Below are 18,642 nucleotides of genomic sequence, written 5' to 3'. Positions count from 1 at the left end.
TGCGGGCAATCTACTCGGCCCGAATAATCTCCCAGCTTCATGGTCGAAAGGTACTTTATTCGGCCAGCTAAATGTAAGGCATGCGTTCAACATGATCTGAGGCCCAACAACGGTCGATCCTTAATCGACACAGACGGAAAGCACTACGGTCCAAAACCTTGTAAGTCTCCGTCCGGTCTCAACTTCAAATTAACACTTAGTTATACCTTGACTACATAGTTATCCAAGCAGATCCAGGTAACCACCTATAGCTCACAGGTGACAGGAAATCACCTGACTTCTATCGGTCTAAGCCAGCTAAGCATTGACTTGACTGCGGATACCAGGGTGACAAGGATATAGTATAACAAAGGTAAACAAGGTATAATGCAGCAACGGTTGCAAACAACTCCTGAATGTAATGCATCAATTAACGTAAAGCATTAATTAATAATTGCAAACCGGGGAGAAAATGCTCCGGGCCTTGCCTCTCTCGAAGGAGCTCGGGCGGTGATCGGGGCACTCCAGAAGTTCCTCAACATCCTCCTCGTCTGCTTCGGTCACTTCTTGCGGCTGCTCCTCGGGCTCCTCGGGTATGACGACCGAGCTCTCAGTTTGCGATCCTGTATGATGCTGGTGCGTAAGTGCTCATGCAAAAGGTGCATCGGATGAAATGAACATAATGAATATGCTTGCATGCAAGGTAGTCAACATCATCCAAGAACATGTACTACAAGCACATGTTATCTACTGCATTCTCTTCTACTACTAATATGCTAAGTCAACACATCTCATTAAATGCTTCAAAGATACACCAAAGCTTCACTAATTTCTTAATCATGCATCAAGCAACATTTGATTAAACCCTAATTAATAATAGGTTTGAATAGCAACATCTATTTTTATAGCATAGAAAAATCTTAGAAAATTACCATAGCACAGTACTACCCCAAGTAGTCTACCATCAAATTTTTATGGCATTTTAATAATTGGATTAGCCTACACAAAAATGACAAGCTATGGCATAATTATGATCATGAAAATACTTTGTACTGTGAAAAGTGTCAAACAACAGATGTAATATTTTTTCTATGTTCTACACAGTAAATAGTCATTGCACAAAAATTATCACATGCATGTTTTATACAAATTTTGCTCTCTAGCAAAAATAACAAAAATCAGCCATTAAAGGCACGTGAACTACACCTCATAATTTTTCTATAGGACATGCATGGCATATATTTTTCCTAGAAAGTACATTACACAAGAAGAGTAACAAACTTGGAATCATATTTTCTGATATATATAGGATTTACTAAACATTTTACAAGATATCAGCAATATCAAGAATTAAATAAAGCTCTTCATTAAAGTATCTCAAAAATGACCTGCAATATTTTTATCATGTAGATCTGGTGACAAGGAACACAACAAAATTTGTTTCAACAAATTTGGAGCCATTTTGAGCAAGTTATAAATTCTCAAAGCATTTAAATAGAAATCTGAAAATCATTTCTTAAATTCTTTCTGAAATCCCCGTTCCAAAACTGCTAGATCCACCTAGCTTTCTACCCAGGCGTGCATCCCTACGGCTGACAGTGGTCCCCGCGGGTCAGCCAGGCCCCACCTACCAGCCCCTGAGGCAGAGGAGGCTGCGCTGACCGGCATGAACTCGCCGTCGGCGAGGTGGCCGGCGACGAGGTCACCACCAACGTGACCACCTTGCCAAGGTGGACACGGTAGTGCAAGCGGCAGGGTCGGAGGAGCTCGAGAGCGAGCTGGCCAGCGGCCATGGCGACGCGGTGGTGCGGCTCACCGACGGCCAGCCATCTCCGGCCGAGAAGGGGCGTGAGATGTGGCGTGGGAGCTTCACCGAGCTCGTGCGGTGCTTGTGCGCGTGGAGAGCGAGAAGGAGGATGGAGGGGCGAGGTCCACGGAGCGGAGCACTTCGGCGAGCTCAGCCACGACTCCGGTGAGGGATTCCCGGGGAAGGGGAGCTTCTCATGGCTTACCGAGGCGAGCACGAGGTGCGCGAGGAGGAGGTGATGCTCAGGGCAAGATAGAGATGGCTCAGGTGAACTGGAGCAGTCGGAACGACCAACTCCGGCGAGCTGCTGGTGCGGGCGCTGGCGGAGGCGAGCGCTGCGGCTGCTGCTTGCGCTGGCGGAAGGGAGGAAGCAAATGAGATGGAGGAGGGGAGGCAGACGCAGCTCGGCAGATGTAGGCGCGACAGGAGGGGCGCGGGGTAGGCCGACGGTGCCGCGCGGCGTGCTCGTCGGCGCATGGCGGCCACGCGGCGTGCGCGCTCTGGCGTGGTCAGGCGCGTGTACGGCAGATGGGCGCGGCGCGCGGGAGCTGGAGCGTGGTGCGGTGGCAGGCCAGGTCGGCCTGTGCGGCTGGGCCGAAAGCGAGGCGCGCGGCCCATTCAAGGTGAAAAATGAGATTTTCAAATTATTTTCGATTCCTTTTTCATTCAAACGAATTTTTGAACTATTTCAAAGCAGTTTCAAACTTTGGCCCAAAAATAAAAGTTGCTCAAAAATTTATTCTCTACAACTTTGCTTTTATGACCAAAGTCAAATTCCAATTAGATTTTGAATTACCAAATAAAACTCAATATTAATTCAAAACCCTAATTTTGAATAATTATTTTTAAAAGCAAAATTTGGCAAAAATTCAAATATAAACTTTGCTCCAATTTGTATGCTAAATATTTATAAGCTATCCTAGTGATCAAAACAAGAAATCATGGCATCCAAACATGAGCATGGCATTTCACATTGTTTTAAACATAATGAATTTCAATCAACTTAAGCACCACATGAAATGATACTTCATTTCTTTCGAAATGAAATGCATGAATGATGCTTATGCATGAGGTGATGGTGATTATGCTCATGGGATGAAATGGTAATGCATGCTTAACACCGAGGTGTTACAGCCCTCCCCCCTTATAAAAATCTCGTCCCGAGATTTGGGTTATGAACCATTTGTTATAAAAATCTTCATAAGCTTTTTGTAGATATTCTCCCGTTTCCCAAGTTGCATCTCCCTCATCATGATGATTCCACTGTATCTTGTATGTTTTCACCACACTATTCCGAGTAGCATGTTCTTTAGTGTCTAAAACACGGACCGGTTGCTCACGATACACCAAATCTGATTTGAGTTTGATGCCCCGAGGTTCTATTCTTTCCTCCGGAACACTAAACACTTCTTGAGTTGTGATACATGGAAAACTAGAAAGATGATACTCATTGTCTCAGGTAACTCTATCTTATAAGCTACTGGACCTCTTTTTTCCAAGATCTTGTATGGTCCTACGAATCTAGCAGCAAGCTTTCTTCGGACTCCAAACCGTTTCTTCTTCATTGGCGTGACCTTCAGATAAACATAGTCACCAACTTCAAACACAAGGGGTCTCCTTCTTCTATCTGCATAACTTTTCTAACGTGATTGGGTCGTCTTCATATTTTGTTGAATAATATGAACTTTCTTCTTGGCCTCTTCTATAAAGTTAATACCATAATACCTTCTTTCTCCTGGCTCGACCCAATTCAGTGGTGTTCTACAATTTCTGCCATACAAAGCTTCAAATGGAGCTATCTTGATGCTTTCTTGATAACTATTATTGTAAGAAAACTCAGCTAAAGGTAACCATGACTCCCATGAACCCCTAGAAGACAACACATAGGCTCTTAACATATCCTCTAGAATAGCATTAACTCGTTTAGTTTGACCATCTGTCTGAGGATGATAAGCGGTACTACGAATCAAACTAGTTCCCAAGCCTTTGTGCAAATGTTCCCAAAAGTGAGCCGTGAACTATGGCCCTCTATTAGATACTATAGTCTTTGGTATACCATGCAACCTCACAATTTCTGCAATATACTTCTCGGCATATTGAGGTGGTCGATAATCTGTCTTGATAGGTAAGAAATGAGCGGTCTTGGTAAGACGATCCACAATCACCCAAATCGAATCATGTCCCTTTTGAGTAGTGGGCAAACCCGAGATAAAATCCATACTTATATCATCCCACTTCCAACTAGGTATGGACAAAGGTTGCAACAAACTGGCAGGTTTCATATGAATAGCTTTCACTCTACAACACGTGTCACATCTGGCAACATAGGCTGTAACTTCTTTCTTCATCTTGGTCCACCAATAACGAGGTCTCAGTTCTTGATACATCTTACTACTTCCCAGATGGATAGATAGCTTAGAAAGGTGAGCTTCATCCATGAGTTTATTCTTAAGCTCTCGATCCTTGGGAACCACGAGACGGTCGTCAAACCACAACACGCCCTGTTCATCCACTCTAAAGTGCTTAGACAGCTCTTCTTTTATTTTCTCTTTGATGTGAAATATTCCCTTGTCTGTTTTCTAGCCTTCTATTATCTTACTCTCCAACGAGCAACTAATCTAAATACTATGTAACACAGCAGGATGCATCAGATCGAACCCATCTTCAAGTAATGGCTGCATATTCAAGCAATGTGACTTTCTACTCAAAGCATCTGCCACTACATTGGCCTTTCTAGGATGATACTGCACATTCAAGTTGTAATCTTTGATCAATTCTAACCATCTTCACTGTCTCATGTTCAGCTCTGGTTGGGTAAAGATGTACTTGAGACTCTTGTGATCTGTGAAAATATTGCACACATTACCAAGTAGATAATGTCTCCAAATTTTTAGGGCATGCACAACTACAGCAAGTTCAAGATCATGTGTCGGATAGTTGACCTCGTGCTTTCTCAATTGACGTGAGGCATAAGCAATGACTCTTCCTTCTTGCATAAGAACACAGCCCAATCCAGTTTTCGATGCATCGCAAAACACATCAAATGGTTTCTCAATGTCCGGTTGTGCTAGAATAGGAGCAGTGGTCAACAGTTTCCGCAAGGTGTTGAAAGTTGCTTCACACTCCTCTGTCCACACGAACTTGTGATCTTTCTGTAGCAGACTTGTCATTGGCTTGGCAATCTTCGAGAAGTCCGGTATAAAACGACGATAGTAACCGGCTAATCCTAAGAAACTTCTAACCTCAGGAACTGTGGTCGGTGCCTTCCAATCCATAACCTCTTGCACCTTACTTGGATCGACTGAAACTCCATTTTCTGATAGAATGTGACCAAGGAAAGGAACTTTCTTCAACCAAAATTCACACTTGCTAAACTTAGCATACAGCTTATGATCTCTAAGTCTGGTCAAGACAATTCTCAGATGCTCTTCATGATCCTTCTCGTTCTCGGAGTACACCAGAATGTCATCAATGAACACAACCACAAACTTATCCAATTCTGGCATGAAAACTATATTCATCAAAAACATAAAGTATGCAGGAGCATTTGTCAAGCCAAAGGACATGACAAGATACTCATACAACCCGTATCTAGTGGAAAATGCGGTTTTTGGTATATCTTGTGGCCTAATCTTGATCTAATGGTAACCGGATCTCAAATCTATCTTGGAGAACACTTTAGCCTTGGCTAACTGGTCAAACAGAACATCAATATGAGGCAAGGGATACTTATTCTTGATGGTTACAGCGTTAAGTGGCCTATAATCCACGCACATTCTCAATGTGCCCTCGTTCTTCTTCTTCACAAACAAGGCGGGACATCCCCATTCAGACTTGCTTGACTGGATAAACCCCTTTTTCGATAACTCTTCTAGTTGCTTCTTCAGCTCAACTAATTCATCTGGAGGCATCCGATAGGGTCTCCTTGAAATCGGAGCTATTCCAGGGATTAACTCAATTTCAAACTCAATATCCCTATCTGGCGGAAGACCAGGTAACTCATCTGGAAATACATCTGGAAACTCACACACTACCGGAATCTGATGAATAGGAATAACTTCAGTAGCACATGTCACACTTATAAGGTCTATTCTCCGAGGCAATGGTACTTGGAAAGTACCCTCACCCAGGGGATCCTTAAGGGTAAGTACCTGACTTCCTGTATCTATAACTGCTCCCCAATCCTTCATCCAATTCATCCCTATAATGACATCCAAAACTAGTCCAGGCATAACTATCAAGTTCACTCGAAACTTTCTGCTACCTAATTCAAGGGTTGCCCCTCGAACCATCCGATTGGTCAAAACATCAGCCCCTGCTGAACTTATACGGTAACCATAACCCAATTCTGTGCATAGTTGTTCATGTTTCCATGCAAATGCTTGACTCATAAAAGAATGCGATGATCTAGAATCAAATAGAACAACTACAGGGTGTTGGTTGATAGAAAACTTACCAGCGGTTATGGGCTCTCCCTCAGGAATCTCATCCACAGTCGTACTATGCACCCGAGCAGTATAGGTCTGCTGCTTCTTCTTGGGCGGATAAGGACAAAACCTTGAGAAGTGGCCGGGTTGATCACAATTATAGCAGGGTCCCCTTACTGTAGCAGCAGATCCCACAGCTCCCTTGGAACTGCCCTATACCGCAGTTGCGGCTACCTTGTTGGACTGCACTGCCATCTTGTAAGGCTTCTGTGGTCCCCTGAAATTATGACCTCTCTACTATGGTGGCCTGAACCTAGCGCCAGGTGCAGATGGATGATAGGGAGGGCGACCTCCCGCAGGTGCTCTTGCTTGGGACGGACCACCTTCTAGTGCTCTCTTGCAAGTATTGGCTGTGGTACTAGCATTGTTGTTTTTTTCCTGCTTCCGACAATCACTGATAAAGTCATTGAATCTGGCGCGGGTGTTGGTACCCACATGCTTCATCATCTTTGGATTGAGTCCTCTCTTGAAACTAGCGATTCTCTTAGCATCGGTGTCAACCATGTCAGGAGCATAACGGCACAAGTTGTTGAAAGCATGCAAATATTGTGTCACCGTTTTGGTGCCCTGATTCAACGCCAAGAACTCTCCCAACTTCATCTCGGTTAGCCCGGGTGGAATATAAACTCCACGGAAGGCCTCAGCGAACTCTCTCCACGTAATCTGAGCATTTGGAGGGAAGGTGGTGCGATGGTGCTTCCACCACTTTCCCGCTGTCCCTTGCAACTGATGTGCAGCATACTCAGTTTTCAGTACCTCAGTCATCCTCAACACACAGAATTTATCTTCCATAGTGTTGATCCATTCTTCAGCATCGAGTGGTTCTGTTGCTTCCTTGAATATTGGCGGCCTGGTGTCCATAAAATCCTTGAAGTTGCTATACTAATTCACCCCCATTGCCACCACCTTGATTGTTACCACGCTGAACATTATTGGCAATGGTACGCAGAAAATCCTCCATGTTCTTCTGGGATTGTTCCATGTTGCGCTGACTCCCGAGCAACTATGCGAAGAACACCTCTGGGGTGAGCGGGGGAGGAGGTGGTAAATGCGGTTCATGGGGGGGCTCATTGTTGTTGATGTTGTTTCCACCACTACCACATGTCCCAGCACCATTACCACCAGTCTCGGTGGCCTCATAAGTGGTACGGCGAGTATTTGTCATCTGCATATTTCAGCAACAAGTAATGATTGAGTGAAGCTGTAATAATTGTGAGTGAATGAAAAATTATGCCGTACTAAATTTATTGGAGAGAATAAATTCATACAATAAAATAGAGGCACAATAATCGCATCCCAATTAAAACAACATCACTAATTAAATTACTTCAAAAGCAAACATCGCATCCAATACAACCAAATTGCCAGCATATATACACTGGACTTTTAGGCGTTCAGATATCGCATTACTAGCCAAGTTCCAATCACATGCCAAGTCTCACAAGTTCGAAGCAAGATACATTAGGTTACATGCCGACAAAAGAAAGGTCATCGCGACAGGACCTAAACACTAGCGCAAGGCAACTAGCCTACTCCTCGGGGCCGTCGTCGGGGTTGGAGACGTCACCATCGCCCCCAGGTGAAACTATAGGCTCGTCCTCATCGTCGTCGTCGATGTCCATGCCAGCAGCATTTGGAGGAGCATATGGGCCAACCCCATTGTAGAGCGCGTGAAATTCCTCGTGCAGGTTGACGTTGTACTCCTCTAACTCATCGACCCTCTGTAGCAGAAGGTCCCTCTCGTTCCAGGCTTCATTCCTTTCCTGAACCAACTGTCCAATCATGTGGTCTGCATTGTTGTTGGCCTGAGTCAACGTATGCACCCGCTGCATAGCTCTATCACCTCTCTCTACCGCCTGGTCCTGCTGTAAGCTCATATCAGCCAACTGCTCCTGCAAACTAGCTATAGCACGTGCCTGCTTCTTCTTCTACTTTCTTACCTTGAGCTTATCATCACCACGTAAGCCAGTCAAAGTCCAGTAGGTACACTCAAGACCCTGATACGCTCTGATAGCGGCAAACATAGCACTCATAGCATGGTTGTCGCTAGCCTGTCCCTCAGCTGGACCTCTGACCAAAGCACTTCCCTGAGGCTGAACCCAAATAGCATCACGAGGATCATCCCTAGGAAAGGTGCTAGCTAGAGCTGCTGCAAACTTACTGGGAAATCTGCTCATGATGTCCCTGATGACATGGAAAGCTACACCCTCAACAGGAGTGCAACCCTCAAACTCCAAGTGCCAACCATCCCATTCTAGAGCATCACCAAGAGCAGGAACTGTGATCTCTACCACTGCAAGTCCATCTTCTGCTAACTGGCTCTCATTCCAAGAGTATACTGGCTCTTGACCCTCTGGGTACCCCACATCATGGAGCACTCTCCAAAGCAAGGTCGGCATGCCAAACTCGCTTAAGAAGGAAAGGTGCTCAAGAAGATTCATTTCAGCCCAATTTCCAATGAATGCATAAAAGCAGTAAATTTTATCTACACGCTCTACACGAATCCCCAGATACGCGTACAATGGTAGTAACTACCCGAACCATCGTCCTATTGACGGCATCGCCTCAATGGACGGAATACCCACACACGAGATACCTTTGTAAAACATACGTAGAACATGTAATTACTCCAGCATTATATAAGCATTCACCCTAGATCGGCGGTGTATCCGATCATGCTCTCACAACTCACACTTACCGAGACGTAGAGGCAAATGATCCATACACTACCACTCAAACAAGTGGCACTCATACAATAGCATGCCATATGAGCAACAAAAGAGAAATATGATGCAAGAACCCCAAGTCAGAACTTAATTAAGCCACCTAGAGTCCTTAACTGGGCATAAAGGATATGACCACTGGCACACTTTTTAGTTTGCAACTCACGTTTTTCAAACGCCTTTTTGTTTTAAATACACTTGTGAACAGTAACACGCTAAACCATGCTCTGATGCCAGCTGTAACAGAACCGACCAATTATACGAAATTACGTAAGAAAATCACCCGCCAGAGCAGACAATTTAGCAAACTTAAGCCCGTATAACCCGGTAGTCTGTGAAATCACAAAGGATTTCAAACCAACTCACATACCAGCCAAGATCGTAATAAGTTTAGTGGTCACCATCACATATTACATAAAAGTTCGCATCATCGGTACATCAGAGTTTAAACATAGTTATTACAAAACGAGTTCAAATAGAAGTAGCGGAAGCCATTTGTTCAAAACCACACACACTCACACGGAGTTCAAATACAGTGCCGGCTAATGATCATCTCTAACAAAAGCATTAGACGAGACATAAGGAATGACCATGCCCATGGTCCTAAGCATCACCCATCGCAGGATAAAGGCAGTTGAAACAGTAGCCGTAATACATCTGCCCATCTGCAACAAGTGGGAACAAAACCCTGAGTACAAGAAGGTACTCAGCCAGACTTACCCGACATAACCGAAAATAAAGTGACACCAAGGATTATGAAGGGCTTTATAGTAGGGTAGCTGACTCATTTGCAAAATGGCATTTCTAGCATTTCAAGAACCTTTCCAAAGCATTATTGTCAAGTTAATTATTATTAACCTGTCGACTACATTTGCACCTATACTAGAGCAAGCATGTGATTAAGCAAATAATGATAACCACTGATCATTAACAACTTCCATAATGTCATATTCATTATGACTGTCCAAGTGTTCCATCAACATTACTATGATGAAGTAACTCAAGTCAAGTGTTCACTATCCAGTGAACGATGGCGATTCGAATCGATTATTAACCAGCTGGTAATTTATTCCTTACACAAACCTCACTCACCCGCTAAAGTGAGGTATCGGTCACCGAGTCAACTATCCAGGAAAAATCTCGAGTTTGCCAGGAACCACATGTACCCGGGGGCCGACCGACTGCCTTTCGGTCTTATCATCGCGCCCCCGTGTCCTACCACACCTGCTCTGGTACAGTGCGCTACGGGCAATCTACTCGGCCCGAATAATCTCCCAGCTTCACGGTCGAAAGGTACTTTATTCGGCCAGCTAAATGTAAGGCATGCGTTCAACATGACCTGAGGCCCAACAACGGTCGGTCCTTAATCGACACAGATGGAAAGCACTACAGTCCAAAACCCTGTAAGTCTCCGTCCGGTCTCAACTTCAATTTAACACTTAGTTATACCATGACTACATAGTTATCCAAGCAGATCCAGGTAACCACCTCTAGCTCGCAGGTGATAGGAAATCACCCGACTTCTACCGGTCTAAGCCAACTAAGCATTGACTCGACTGCGGATACCAGGGTAACAAGGATATAGTATAACAAAGGTAAACAAGGTATAATGCAGCAACGGTTGCAAACAACTCCTAAACGTAATGCATCAATTAACGTAAAGCATTAATTAATAATCGCAAACCGGGGAGAAAATGCTCCGGGGCTTGCCTCTCTCGAAGGAGCTCGGGCGGTGATCGGGGCACTCCAGAAGTTCCTCAACATCCTCCTCGTCTGCTTCGGTCACTTCTTGCGGCTGCTCCTCGGGCTCCTCGGGTATGACGACCGAGCTCTCGGTTTGCGATCCTGTATGATGCTGGTGCGTAAGTGCTCATGCAAAAGGTGCATCGGATGAAATGAACACAATGAATATGCTTGCATGCAAGGTAGTCAACATCATCCAAGAACATGTACTACAAGCACATGTTATCTACTGCATTCTCTTCTACTACTAATATGCTAAGTCAACACATCTCATTAAATGCTTCAAAGATACACCAAAGCTTCACTAATTTCTTAATCATGCATCAAGCAACATTTGATTAAACCCTAATTAATAATAGGTTTGAATAGCAACATCTATTTTTATAGCATAGAAAAATCTTAGAAAATTACCATAGCACAGTACTACCCCAAGTAGTCTACCATCAAATTTTTATGGCATTTTAATAATTGGATTAGCCTACACAAAAATGACAAGCTATGGCATAATTATGATCATGAAAATACTTTGTACTGTGAAAAGTGTCAAACAATAGATGTAATATTTTTTCTATGTTCTACACAGTAAATAGTCATTGCACAAAAATTATCACATGCATGTTTTATACAAATTTTGCTCTCTAGCAAAAATAACAAAAATCAGCCATTAAAGGCACTTGAACTACACCTCATAATTTTTCTATAGGACATGCATGGCATATATTTTTCCTAGAAAGTACATTACACAAGAAGAGTAACAAACTTGGAATCATATTTTCTGATATATATAGGATTTACTAAACATTTTACAAGATATCAGCAATATCAAGAATTAAATAAAGCTCTTCATTAAAGTATCTCAAAAATGACCTGCAATATTTTTATCATGTAGATCTGGTGACAAGGAACACAACAAAATTTGTTTCAACAAATTTGGAGCCATTTTGAGCAAGTTATAAATTCTCAAAGCATTTAAATAGAAATCTGAAAATCATTTCTTAAATTCTTTCTGAAATCCCCGTTCCAAAACTGCTAGATCCACCTGGCTTTCTACCCAGGCGTGCATCCCTACGGCTGACAGTGGTCCCCGTGGGTCAGCCGGGCCCCACCTGCCAGCCCCTGAGGCAGAGGAGGCTGCGCTGACCGGCGTGAGCTCGCCGTCGGCGAGGTGGCCGGCGACGAGGTCACCACCAACGTGACCACCTTGCCAAGGCGGACACGGTAGTGCAAGCGGCAGGGTCGGAGGAGCTCGAGAGCGAGCTGGCCAGCGGCCATGGCGACGCGGTGGTGCGGCTCACCGACGGCCGGCCATCTCCGGCCGAGAAGGGGCGTGAGATGTGGCGTGGGAGCTTAACTGAGCTCGTGCGGTGCTTGTACGCGTGAAGGGAGAGCGAGAAGGAGGATGGAGGGGCGAGGTCCACGGAGCGGAGCACTTTGGCGAGCTCGGCCACGACTCCGGTGAGGGATTCCCGGGGAAGGGGAGCTTCTCATGGCTTATCGAGGCGAGCACGAGGTGCGCGAGGAGGAGGCGATGCTTAGGGCAAGATAGAGATGGCTCAGGTGAACTGGAGCAGCCGGAACGACCAACTCCGGTGAGCTGCTGGTGCGGGCGGTGGCGGAGGCGAGCGCTGCGGCTGCTGCTTGCGCTGGCGGAAGGGAGGAAGCAAATGAGATGGAGGAGGGGAGGCAAACGCAGCTCAGCAGATGTAGGCGCGACAGGAGGGGCGCGGGGCAGGCCGGCGGTGCCACGCGGCGTGCTCGCCGGCGCATGGCGGCCATGCGGCGTGCGCGCTCTGGCGTGGTCGGGCGCGTGCGCGGCGGACGGGCGAGGCGGACGGGCGCGGCGCGCGGGAGCAGGAGCGCGGCGTGGAGGCAGGGCGGGCCGGCCTATGCGGCTGGGCCGAAAGCGAGGCGCGCGGCCCATTCAAGGTGAAAATGAGATTTTCAAATTATTTTCGATTCCTTTTTCATTCAAACGAATTTTTGAACTATTTGAAAGGAGTTTCAAACTTTGGCCCAAAAATAAAGTTGCTCAAAAATTTATTCTCTACAACTTTGCTTTTATGACCAAAGTCAAATTCCAATTAGATTTTGAATTACCAAATAAAACTCAATGTTAATTCAAAACCCTAATTTTGAATAATTATTTTTAAAAGCAAAATTTGGCAAAAATTCAAATATAAACTTTGCTCCAATTTGTATCCTAAATATTTATAAGCTATCCTAGTGATCAAAACAAGAAATCATGGCATCCAAACATGAGCATGGCATTTCACATTGTTTTAAACATAATGAATTTCAATCAACTTAAGCACCACATGAAATGATACTTCATTTCTTTCGAAATGAAATGCATGAATGATGCTTATGCATGAGGTGATGGTGATTATGCTCATGGGATGAAATGGTAATGCATGCTTAACACCGAGGTGTTACAACGGTTGCGGCTCCAAGGCTTTGGATAGGGCGGCACGAGCGCGAGCAGCTGGTATTTAAGGCCCGGGGAGCCTTGGGCTACACGGCAAGGATCAAGGCGTCGGCGGAGCGGACTCCGAGGCGGCGATGGTCGTGTCCGAGGCGGAGACACGCGGGGAAGAAGAATAGTGTCGCTGACGCGTGGGGCCAGCTGGCGGCGGCACAAGGCGCGGGAGAGGGGAACGGCGCGGGCGCGGCGATGCTGGGCCGCTGCGGACTACTGGACCGCTGCGGAGACATGGGCCGAAGCGGCCTACGACGGGGAAAAAACTGGGCCGGCGGGGGAAAACTGTCGCGCAGGAAGCCAAGCCAAGCTGGGCTGCTCGGACCAAATTCAAGAGAGGGAGAAGAAAAAAAATAAGACTCCTTTTCTATTTTCTTAAACACCATTTCAAATCCAATTTGAATTCAACCTTAAATCCTTTTGCAAATTTTGACCAAATCAAAGCACCACAAATAAAATATGCAGCAGCATGTATGCACATACATGTATGTAGACCTTATATTTGATTTTAATTCTAACGAAGTTGTTATTTTTCTAAATTTAAATGCTCACAAAATACATAATTAAATTAAATTCATCTATTTTAAAATGATGCAATTTTTTGGGTGTTACCCTATGAACCCTGCGTTGCAACAGGATCCTTAGTTCAAAACGCAAATACGTTTTCCTAGAAGACTAGAATCATACAATAACTAGTCTAAACTTGTTTCATAAATTCCTTATAAAATTGTGCTTAGTTATCTTCAATAAGATTTCATGTTTAAATATGGCACTGGTAACAGCAAGTTAGCATGATTTTAGGGATCTTTTCAGCAATGTCAGACTTTTGTAGCACATTGTAGCGAAATAAATTGTATGGACTCTGAATCCATTAGACTATCTCCAACAACCACGGCCCAAAATACAGGACTCATTTGTCCTTTGAGTAATGTTACAGGCAAAGGGTTCGATACTTATTTTTAGCCTTCTCCAATAATAAGACCCAAAAGACAACCCTTTCTACAAATGGATCTTCAGAAAATAGGATACTCAGATTTAGAATAGGATACTCAGATTTATGTTATGCTTCTTCTGATAACCAAAATAAATCTTCCATATATATACTCTATTGGAGGCTATAAATATTGTGTTGGAGATCTATTTTGGTTTTGGGTCCACAATGGATTTCCTGTTGGAGACAGCCTTAGATAATGGAAACGGAGCAGTAAGCAACACATCCAGACACCAGATAAGATTTAACACACTGCTACTATCTCAATTCTCCTGACTAGCAAGGTTCGCCGGCTCAAACACAACATCACCGGTTCACCATCCACACTGCATAATTCTACACTGCAACCTACAGGTATATTTGTCGGACATATGTTACATGACAGAGCCAGAGGGAACGGCAGGCGCAACTCGCAGGTCGCCACAATGCGAGTGAGACCCCATTTCCTCAGCTGAAGATGAACTGGGCCCTTTCACTGCTAACGGACCAAAAAAATGTCCACCTCGATACATTTGATCTCAGCTACACAAAAAAAGGCAGATGATCGTCATAAACATTCGTAATGTAAGACTGTAAAATGATTCAGATGAGTTAAGTGCTTACCAGTCTAGGTGACCTCGGTTCCAGTAACTGTTTTCGTCCTCGAAGATCATGAAGCTGCTAGCCCATGAGTTCTGCTCAGGGTACGCGCCGTGGAAATCGGAGGAAGGGTGCCAGTCACTGTTCGAGGCCTTGAGCTCCTTCTCGGGCTCCACTTCGGCGAACGTCACACGCTTGCCGGCCTTCTTTGCCGTATGTTCCTTTGGGTCTTCCACTGATTCCTGTTCTTTCGAGTCCTTCAGCGCTTTCTTCAGTTCTTTAGAATCCTTCAGTGCTTTCTTTGGATCTTTCAGCGCCGCCTTCTTCTGTTCTTTGGAATCCTTTGGTGACTTTGGCTCCTTCGAATCTTTTGATGTCTTGGATTGCTTTGCATCTTTTGATGGCTTCAGTTCTTTGGAATCCTTTGATGATTTTGTTTCTTTCGACTCCTTGGATGATTTTGACTCTTTCGAATCTTTAGATGATTTCCCAGACTGTTTAAATGACTTGCCAGCCTGCAATACAGATCGCAAGACGTCAGAATAACAATAGCCTGATTGTGATTTGGAACAAAAGAAGCATATTCTCAGCTTGGTTTTCTCAAAATAAATAATCACACGGTCCACATGAGCCAACAAAACAACTAGCTTCACTATTACAGCTGAACTAGCATGACAGATATCAATGAGTTAGCGCTGAGGGAGTACATGATATAACCATCAAACTTTAGACTAAAGACAAGGTATGCATCACATATCAAAATGATGTCACCATAAACATAGTGATGATTATCATCACCAAAGGATCACAGTCAACTGGGAACAAGCATGAACAACTACCTCAAATTCAAAGTAAGCATTCGGCAATGTTGTTAAGTGCACAAAGTGGGGACAACTATAGAAGGTTCCTGTACCTTATTCGCCAGTTTCTTCAGCGCATCAGTCCCATTTTCTTCAACAAACTTATCAAGTGCTGTGAGGAAGTCATCAGATTTCCCAAAAAGACCTTTCTTCTGAGGGACATACCAAATGTTGACCATCTGGTTCTTTATGAAGGCAGGTCTCACATAATTCTGGTACACATAGGCTGAGCCATTGAAGTATGGCAAGACAAGCCAGCAAATAAAGATCAATTTCATTGAAGGCCAGAAAGGAAGCCTGTCAAAATCAAGCATGGGAAAGCCATGGAATTTAGTGACCAATGTGCCATTATGATCTTTAAAACATATGTTCGAGTTCCAATTAAAAATCCTGTGATCAGATGCAAAACCCCATGCAACTACAACTACAAAATCGCAAACTCCTAGAATTTAAACCAGAGGTGGTAAACCTTGCAACTTCCATCACACATCATGGATGTTTTGACACCCAAGAAACAAAATCATATCACCAGACAGTCTTTTGTCATTTGGTTCGAAACTAAAAATAAATATGAAGATTCGTGACAACCCAGTCTATCTTAGCTCAAATAGAACAGTCTGTAGTCTGACATTATTTTAGAAAAAAAAAGATTAGAAGAGTAAGATGTACAAGGGCTTGACAGTGTAAATGACTTAATGCTTGTCCGAAAGTCCTAAGATATATCAACAACTAACAGGCCCCAACTTTCACACAGAATAGTAAACTGACACTGAAAACAATATAACAAACACTACTTACCACTGAATAATTGATGCAAATGTGAGTTCAAACAATGTTATTAGTGAGTACAGCACCCAATATGTGAGCCATTGCTGATCATCCACAGGAGATTTGGTTTCTATTGCCTTAACGGAAGCATACCTGTAAGTTGTAATAACACTTAAACTTGTGTTTTACTCATAAAAGTTGAGTTTCTAGCAGTAAATTACAAGTCATGAGCAACTTACAGAGGATAAGCCAGTGCCACCAAAGGCCTGCAGAGGAAAACAAACAAACTCAAGTTTTTTTTATTTTATTTTTGCGAACAAAACAAACTCAAGTTAAAGCGTGCATTTTCGATTCATAATGATAGCTTATGAGCCAGAAGAGAGAAACTTTCAGAAAGAGGAAACGGTAAATTCAGAAATGAGTGGCACTAGTCCTAGTGTGATACCATAGATTGTTGAGTAGTAGCAGCAAACCACCAGTACACTCCAATAGGGGGGCAAATGAATAACTGACAAGAAACTTATTCACCACCTGTGATACATCTATCATAGATTGTTTGCTTAGATAAGTTTTTACATTTTACAGCACAGTAACATGAAGAGTCGTTAAAACATGCTGGTCCAAACATAGCAACATTTATCACAGTATCAGTACTGAACGTGACACTAGCTAGCTTCGTGAATAAATGAAGCTGGATCACCAAGTTTCTAGTGAATAGTATTCATATTTATAGCTCCAAATCAATTTATTATAAAAATACATTTCATAATTAATCTAATAATATTTATTTGATATCATAAATATTGAAATTTTTTATCTATAATTGATTAAACTTAAAATACTAAAACGTGACACCGTGCTAGAATCGCATGTTTTTGTGGAGAGAGTACAACACACATGGATTCATGCTAAGGTAAGGTTTAAATCCTGGTTCCAGAACCGTGCACCCATTTTTTAATGATATGTCAGAGTCACTACGAGACATAACCCACGATCCAGTAAACTATAAGAAACAGGACCAGATTGTGCCGAGCCACTCTTCACCATGCGACCTAACTTGCTGCGTGGAAAGGAATGTGAAACAGCCAAAAAGATAGTGAGACTGGACAAGGGAATGAATACCAGAAACCATTCTGGAAAGTGGAATTGGCCAACAAACCTACTCCTACAATTGCAGGCACTAGCAAAACTACAAATCTGAAAGCAGGCCCCTTTTATAAAGGACTGAGGTAAAGGTAGGAACTGACAGAACTCAGCAGCTGAATTCAGAATCCAATCTTGGTGATCTACATCAGAGGCAGGCAACTCGTGCATCACGGCCTAACTTTTCGTTCTGTGCAAGGAGGGATTGCATCCAGAAAAGTTGTGAATCGGACAGAAAGAGAAATATGCTGATGCAGGCGAAAATGTAGACCCAGAGAAATGAACACTGCAAAACCCAAACTCGGTACGCATTCCAGAACGGCAGGAGACCCCCTGTAATCAAGTTTTTTTTTCTACCAAAGAAACTCGAAAAGAATAAAAAAACATTTTTTTCTACAAAAAGAAATGCAGGCATTGCTACAGATGGCGATTCACAAGGCTGATTGAGGGGGCGCGAGATTTTACAGGTGAAAACTGAACCATTCCCAGAAGGATTTCTTGTCAGGCGCAAGAGTTCTCGCATCGACAAAAACCGACGCCATTGTGCCGATTCGAAGTCCGGACCGATACGAACTCCCGGTACACATCTCAAGAACAACACGAAGACTACTTCAACAATGCCGAACATCTAAAGCATCCAGAATCGCTCCGCGCCATCAAAAAAACATTCCAGCGATGGATTATTAAAAAAAAGAACTAATAGATGAAGGAAGGGGGAGAAAGGACGGCTGGGGCCTGGGAGAGCAGAGCACTGACTGACCCTGCAAGGACGTCGAAGTTGTTGGCGATGACCTTGAGCAAAGATCCGGAGCCCATCGCCGTCTCCAGCGCCCCCAAATCGGCGCCACTGAAGAGCTGGAGCTGGAAATGGAAATGGGAGGATTAGGATTGGGATAATCTGGCCGAGGGTCGCGGCGTTCTTGAACCCCGCCGCTTTCTTTCTCTCCCTCGTCCTTCCCGCTTTCGGTGCTTTTAGGGTCTCGAGGGGAGCGAAGACAGGGGAGGAGAGAGGAAAGTGCGGTGGAGAGTGGAGCGGACAGTGGAGTGCAGCAGACGAGACGAAGGGAGACCGGCGTGGAGGTGACG

The 18,642-nt window shown here is 44.1% G+C and overlaps 2 protein-coding genes across 2 annotated transcripts; both read right to left on the bottom strand.

The window, feature by feature from the left end:
• Positions 1-1,565: 1,565 nt before the first annotated feature.
• On the bottom strand, positions 1,566-12,660 carry LOC136489311 (uncharacterized). Its single transcript, XM_066485993.1, has 2 exons — positions 12,170-12,660; positions 1,566-2,469 (listed from the first exon to the last, which is right to left on the bottom strand). The coding sequence occupies exons 1-2, from the start codon at positions 12,658-12,660 to the stop codon at positions 1,566-1,568; spliced, it is 1,395 nt and encodes a 464-aa protein (XP_066342090.1).
• A 1,651-nt stretch (positions 12,661-14,311) lies between these two features.
• Positions 14,312-18,642, bottom strand: LOC136485348 (HVA22-like protein a). Its single transcript, XM_066482263.1, has 6 exons — positions 18,317-18,642; positions 16,653-16,679; positions 16,444-16,566; positions 15,699-15,942; positions 14,810-15,300; positions 14,312-14,728 (listed from the first exon to the last, which is right to left on the bottom strand). The coding sequence occupies exons 1-6, from the start codon at positions 18,370-18,372 to the stop codon at positions 14,725-14,727; spliced, it is 945 nt and encodes a 314-aa protein (XP_066338360.1). The 5' UTR covers positions 18,373-18,642; the 3' UTR covers positions 14,312-14,724.

This window comes from Miscanthus floridulus, chromosome 10, assembly GCF_019320115.1.
Source record: "Miscanthus floridulus cultivar M001 chromosome 10, ASM1932011v1, whole genome shotgun sequence".
In the NCBI taxonomy this organism is placed as follows: domain Eukaryota; kingdom Viridiplantae; phylum Streptophyta; class Magnoliopsida; order Poales; family Poaceae; genus Miscanthus; species Miscanthus floridulus.
Note: the sequence above shows the minus strand (reverse complement) of the source record. Positions and strands in the feature narration are given on the sequence as shown.

Coding starts and splice junctions, on each gene's coding strand:
- LOC136489311 (XM_066485993.1), bottom strand. CDS start 12,660: ATGGGCCGCGCGCCTCGCTTTCGGCCCAGCCGCATAGGCCGGCCCGCC. Junction 2,470..12,169: donor TCGTGGCCGAGCTCGCCAAA/GTGCTCCGCTCC, acceptor GCTTTGAAATAG/TTCAAAAATTCGTTTGAATG.
- LOC136485348 (XM_066482263.1), bottom strand. CDS start 18,372: ATGGGCTCCGGATCTTTGCTCAAGGTCATCGCCAACAACTTCGACGTC. Junction 16,567..16,652: donor GTGGCACTGGCTTATCCTCT/GTAAGTTGCTCA, acceptor TACAACTTACAG/GTATGCTTCCGTTAAGGCAA. Junction 15,301..15,698: donor TGAAGAAACTGGCGAATAAG/GTACAGGAACCT, acceptor TCTGTATTGCAG/GCTGGCAAGTCATTTAAACA.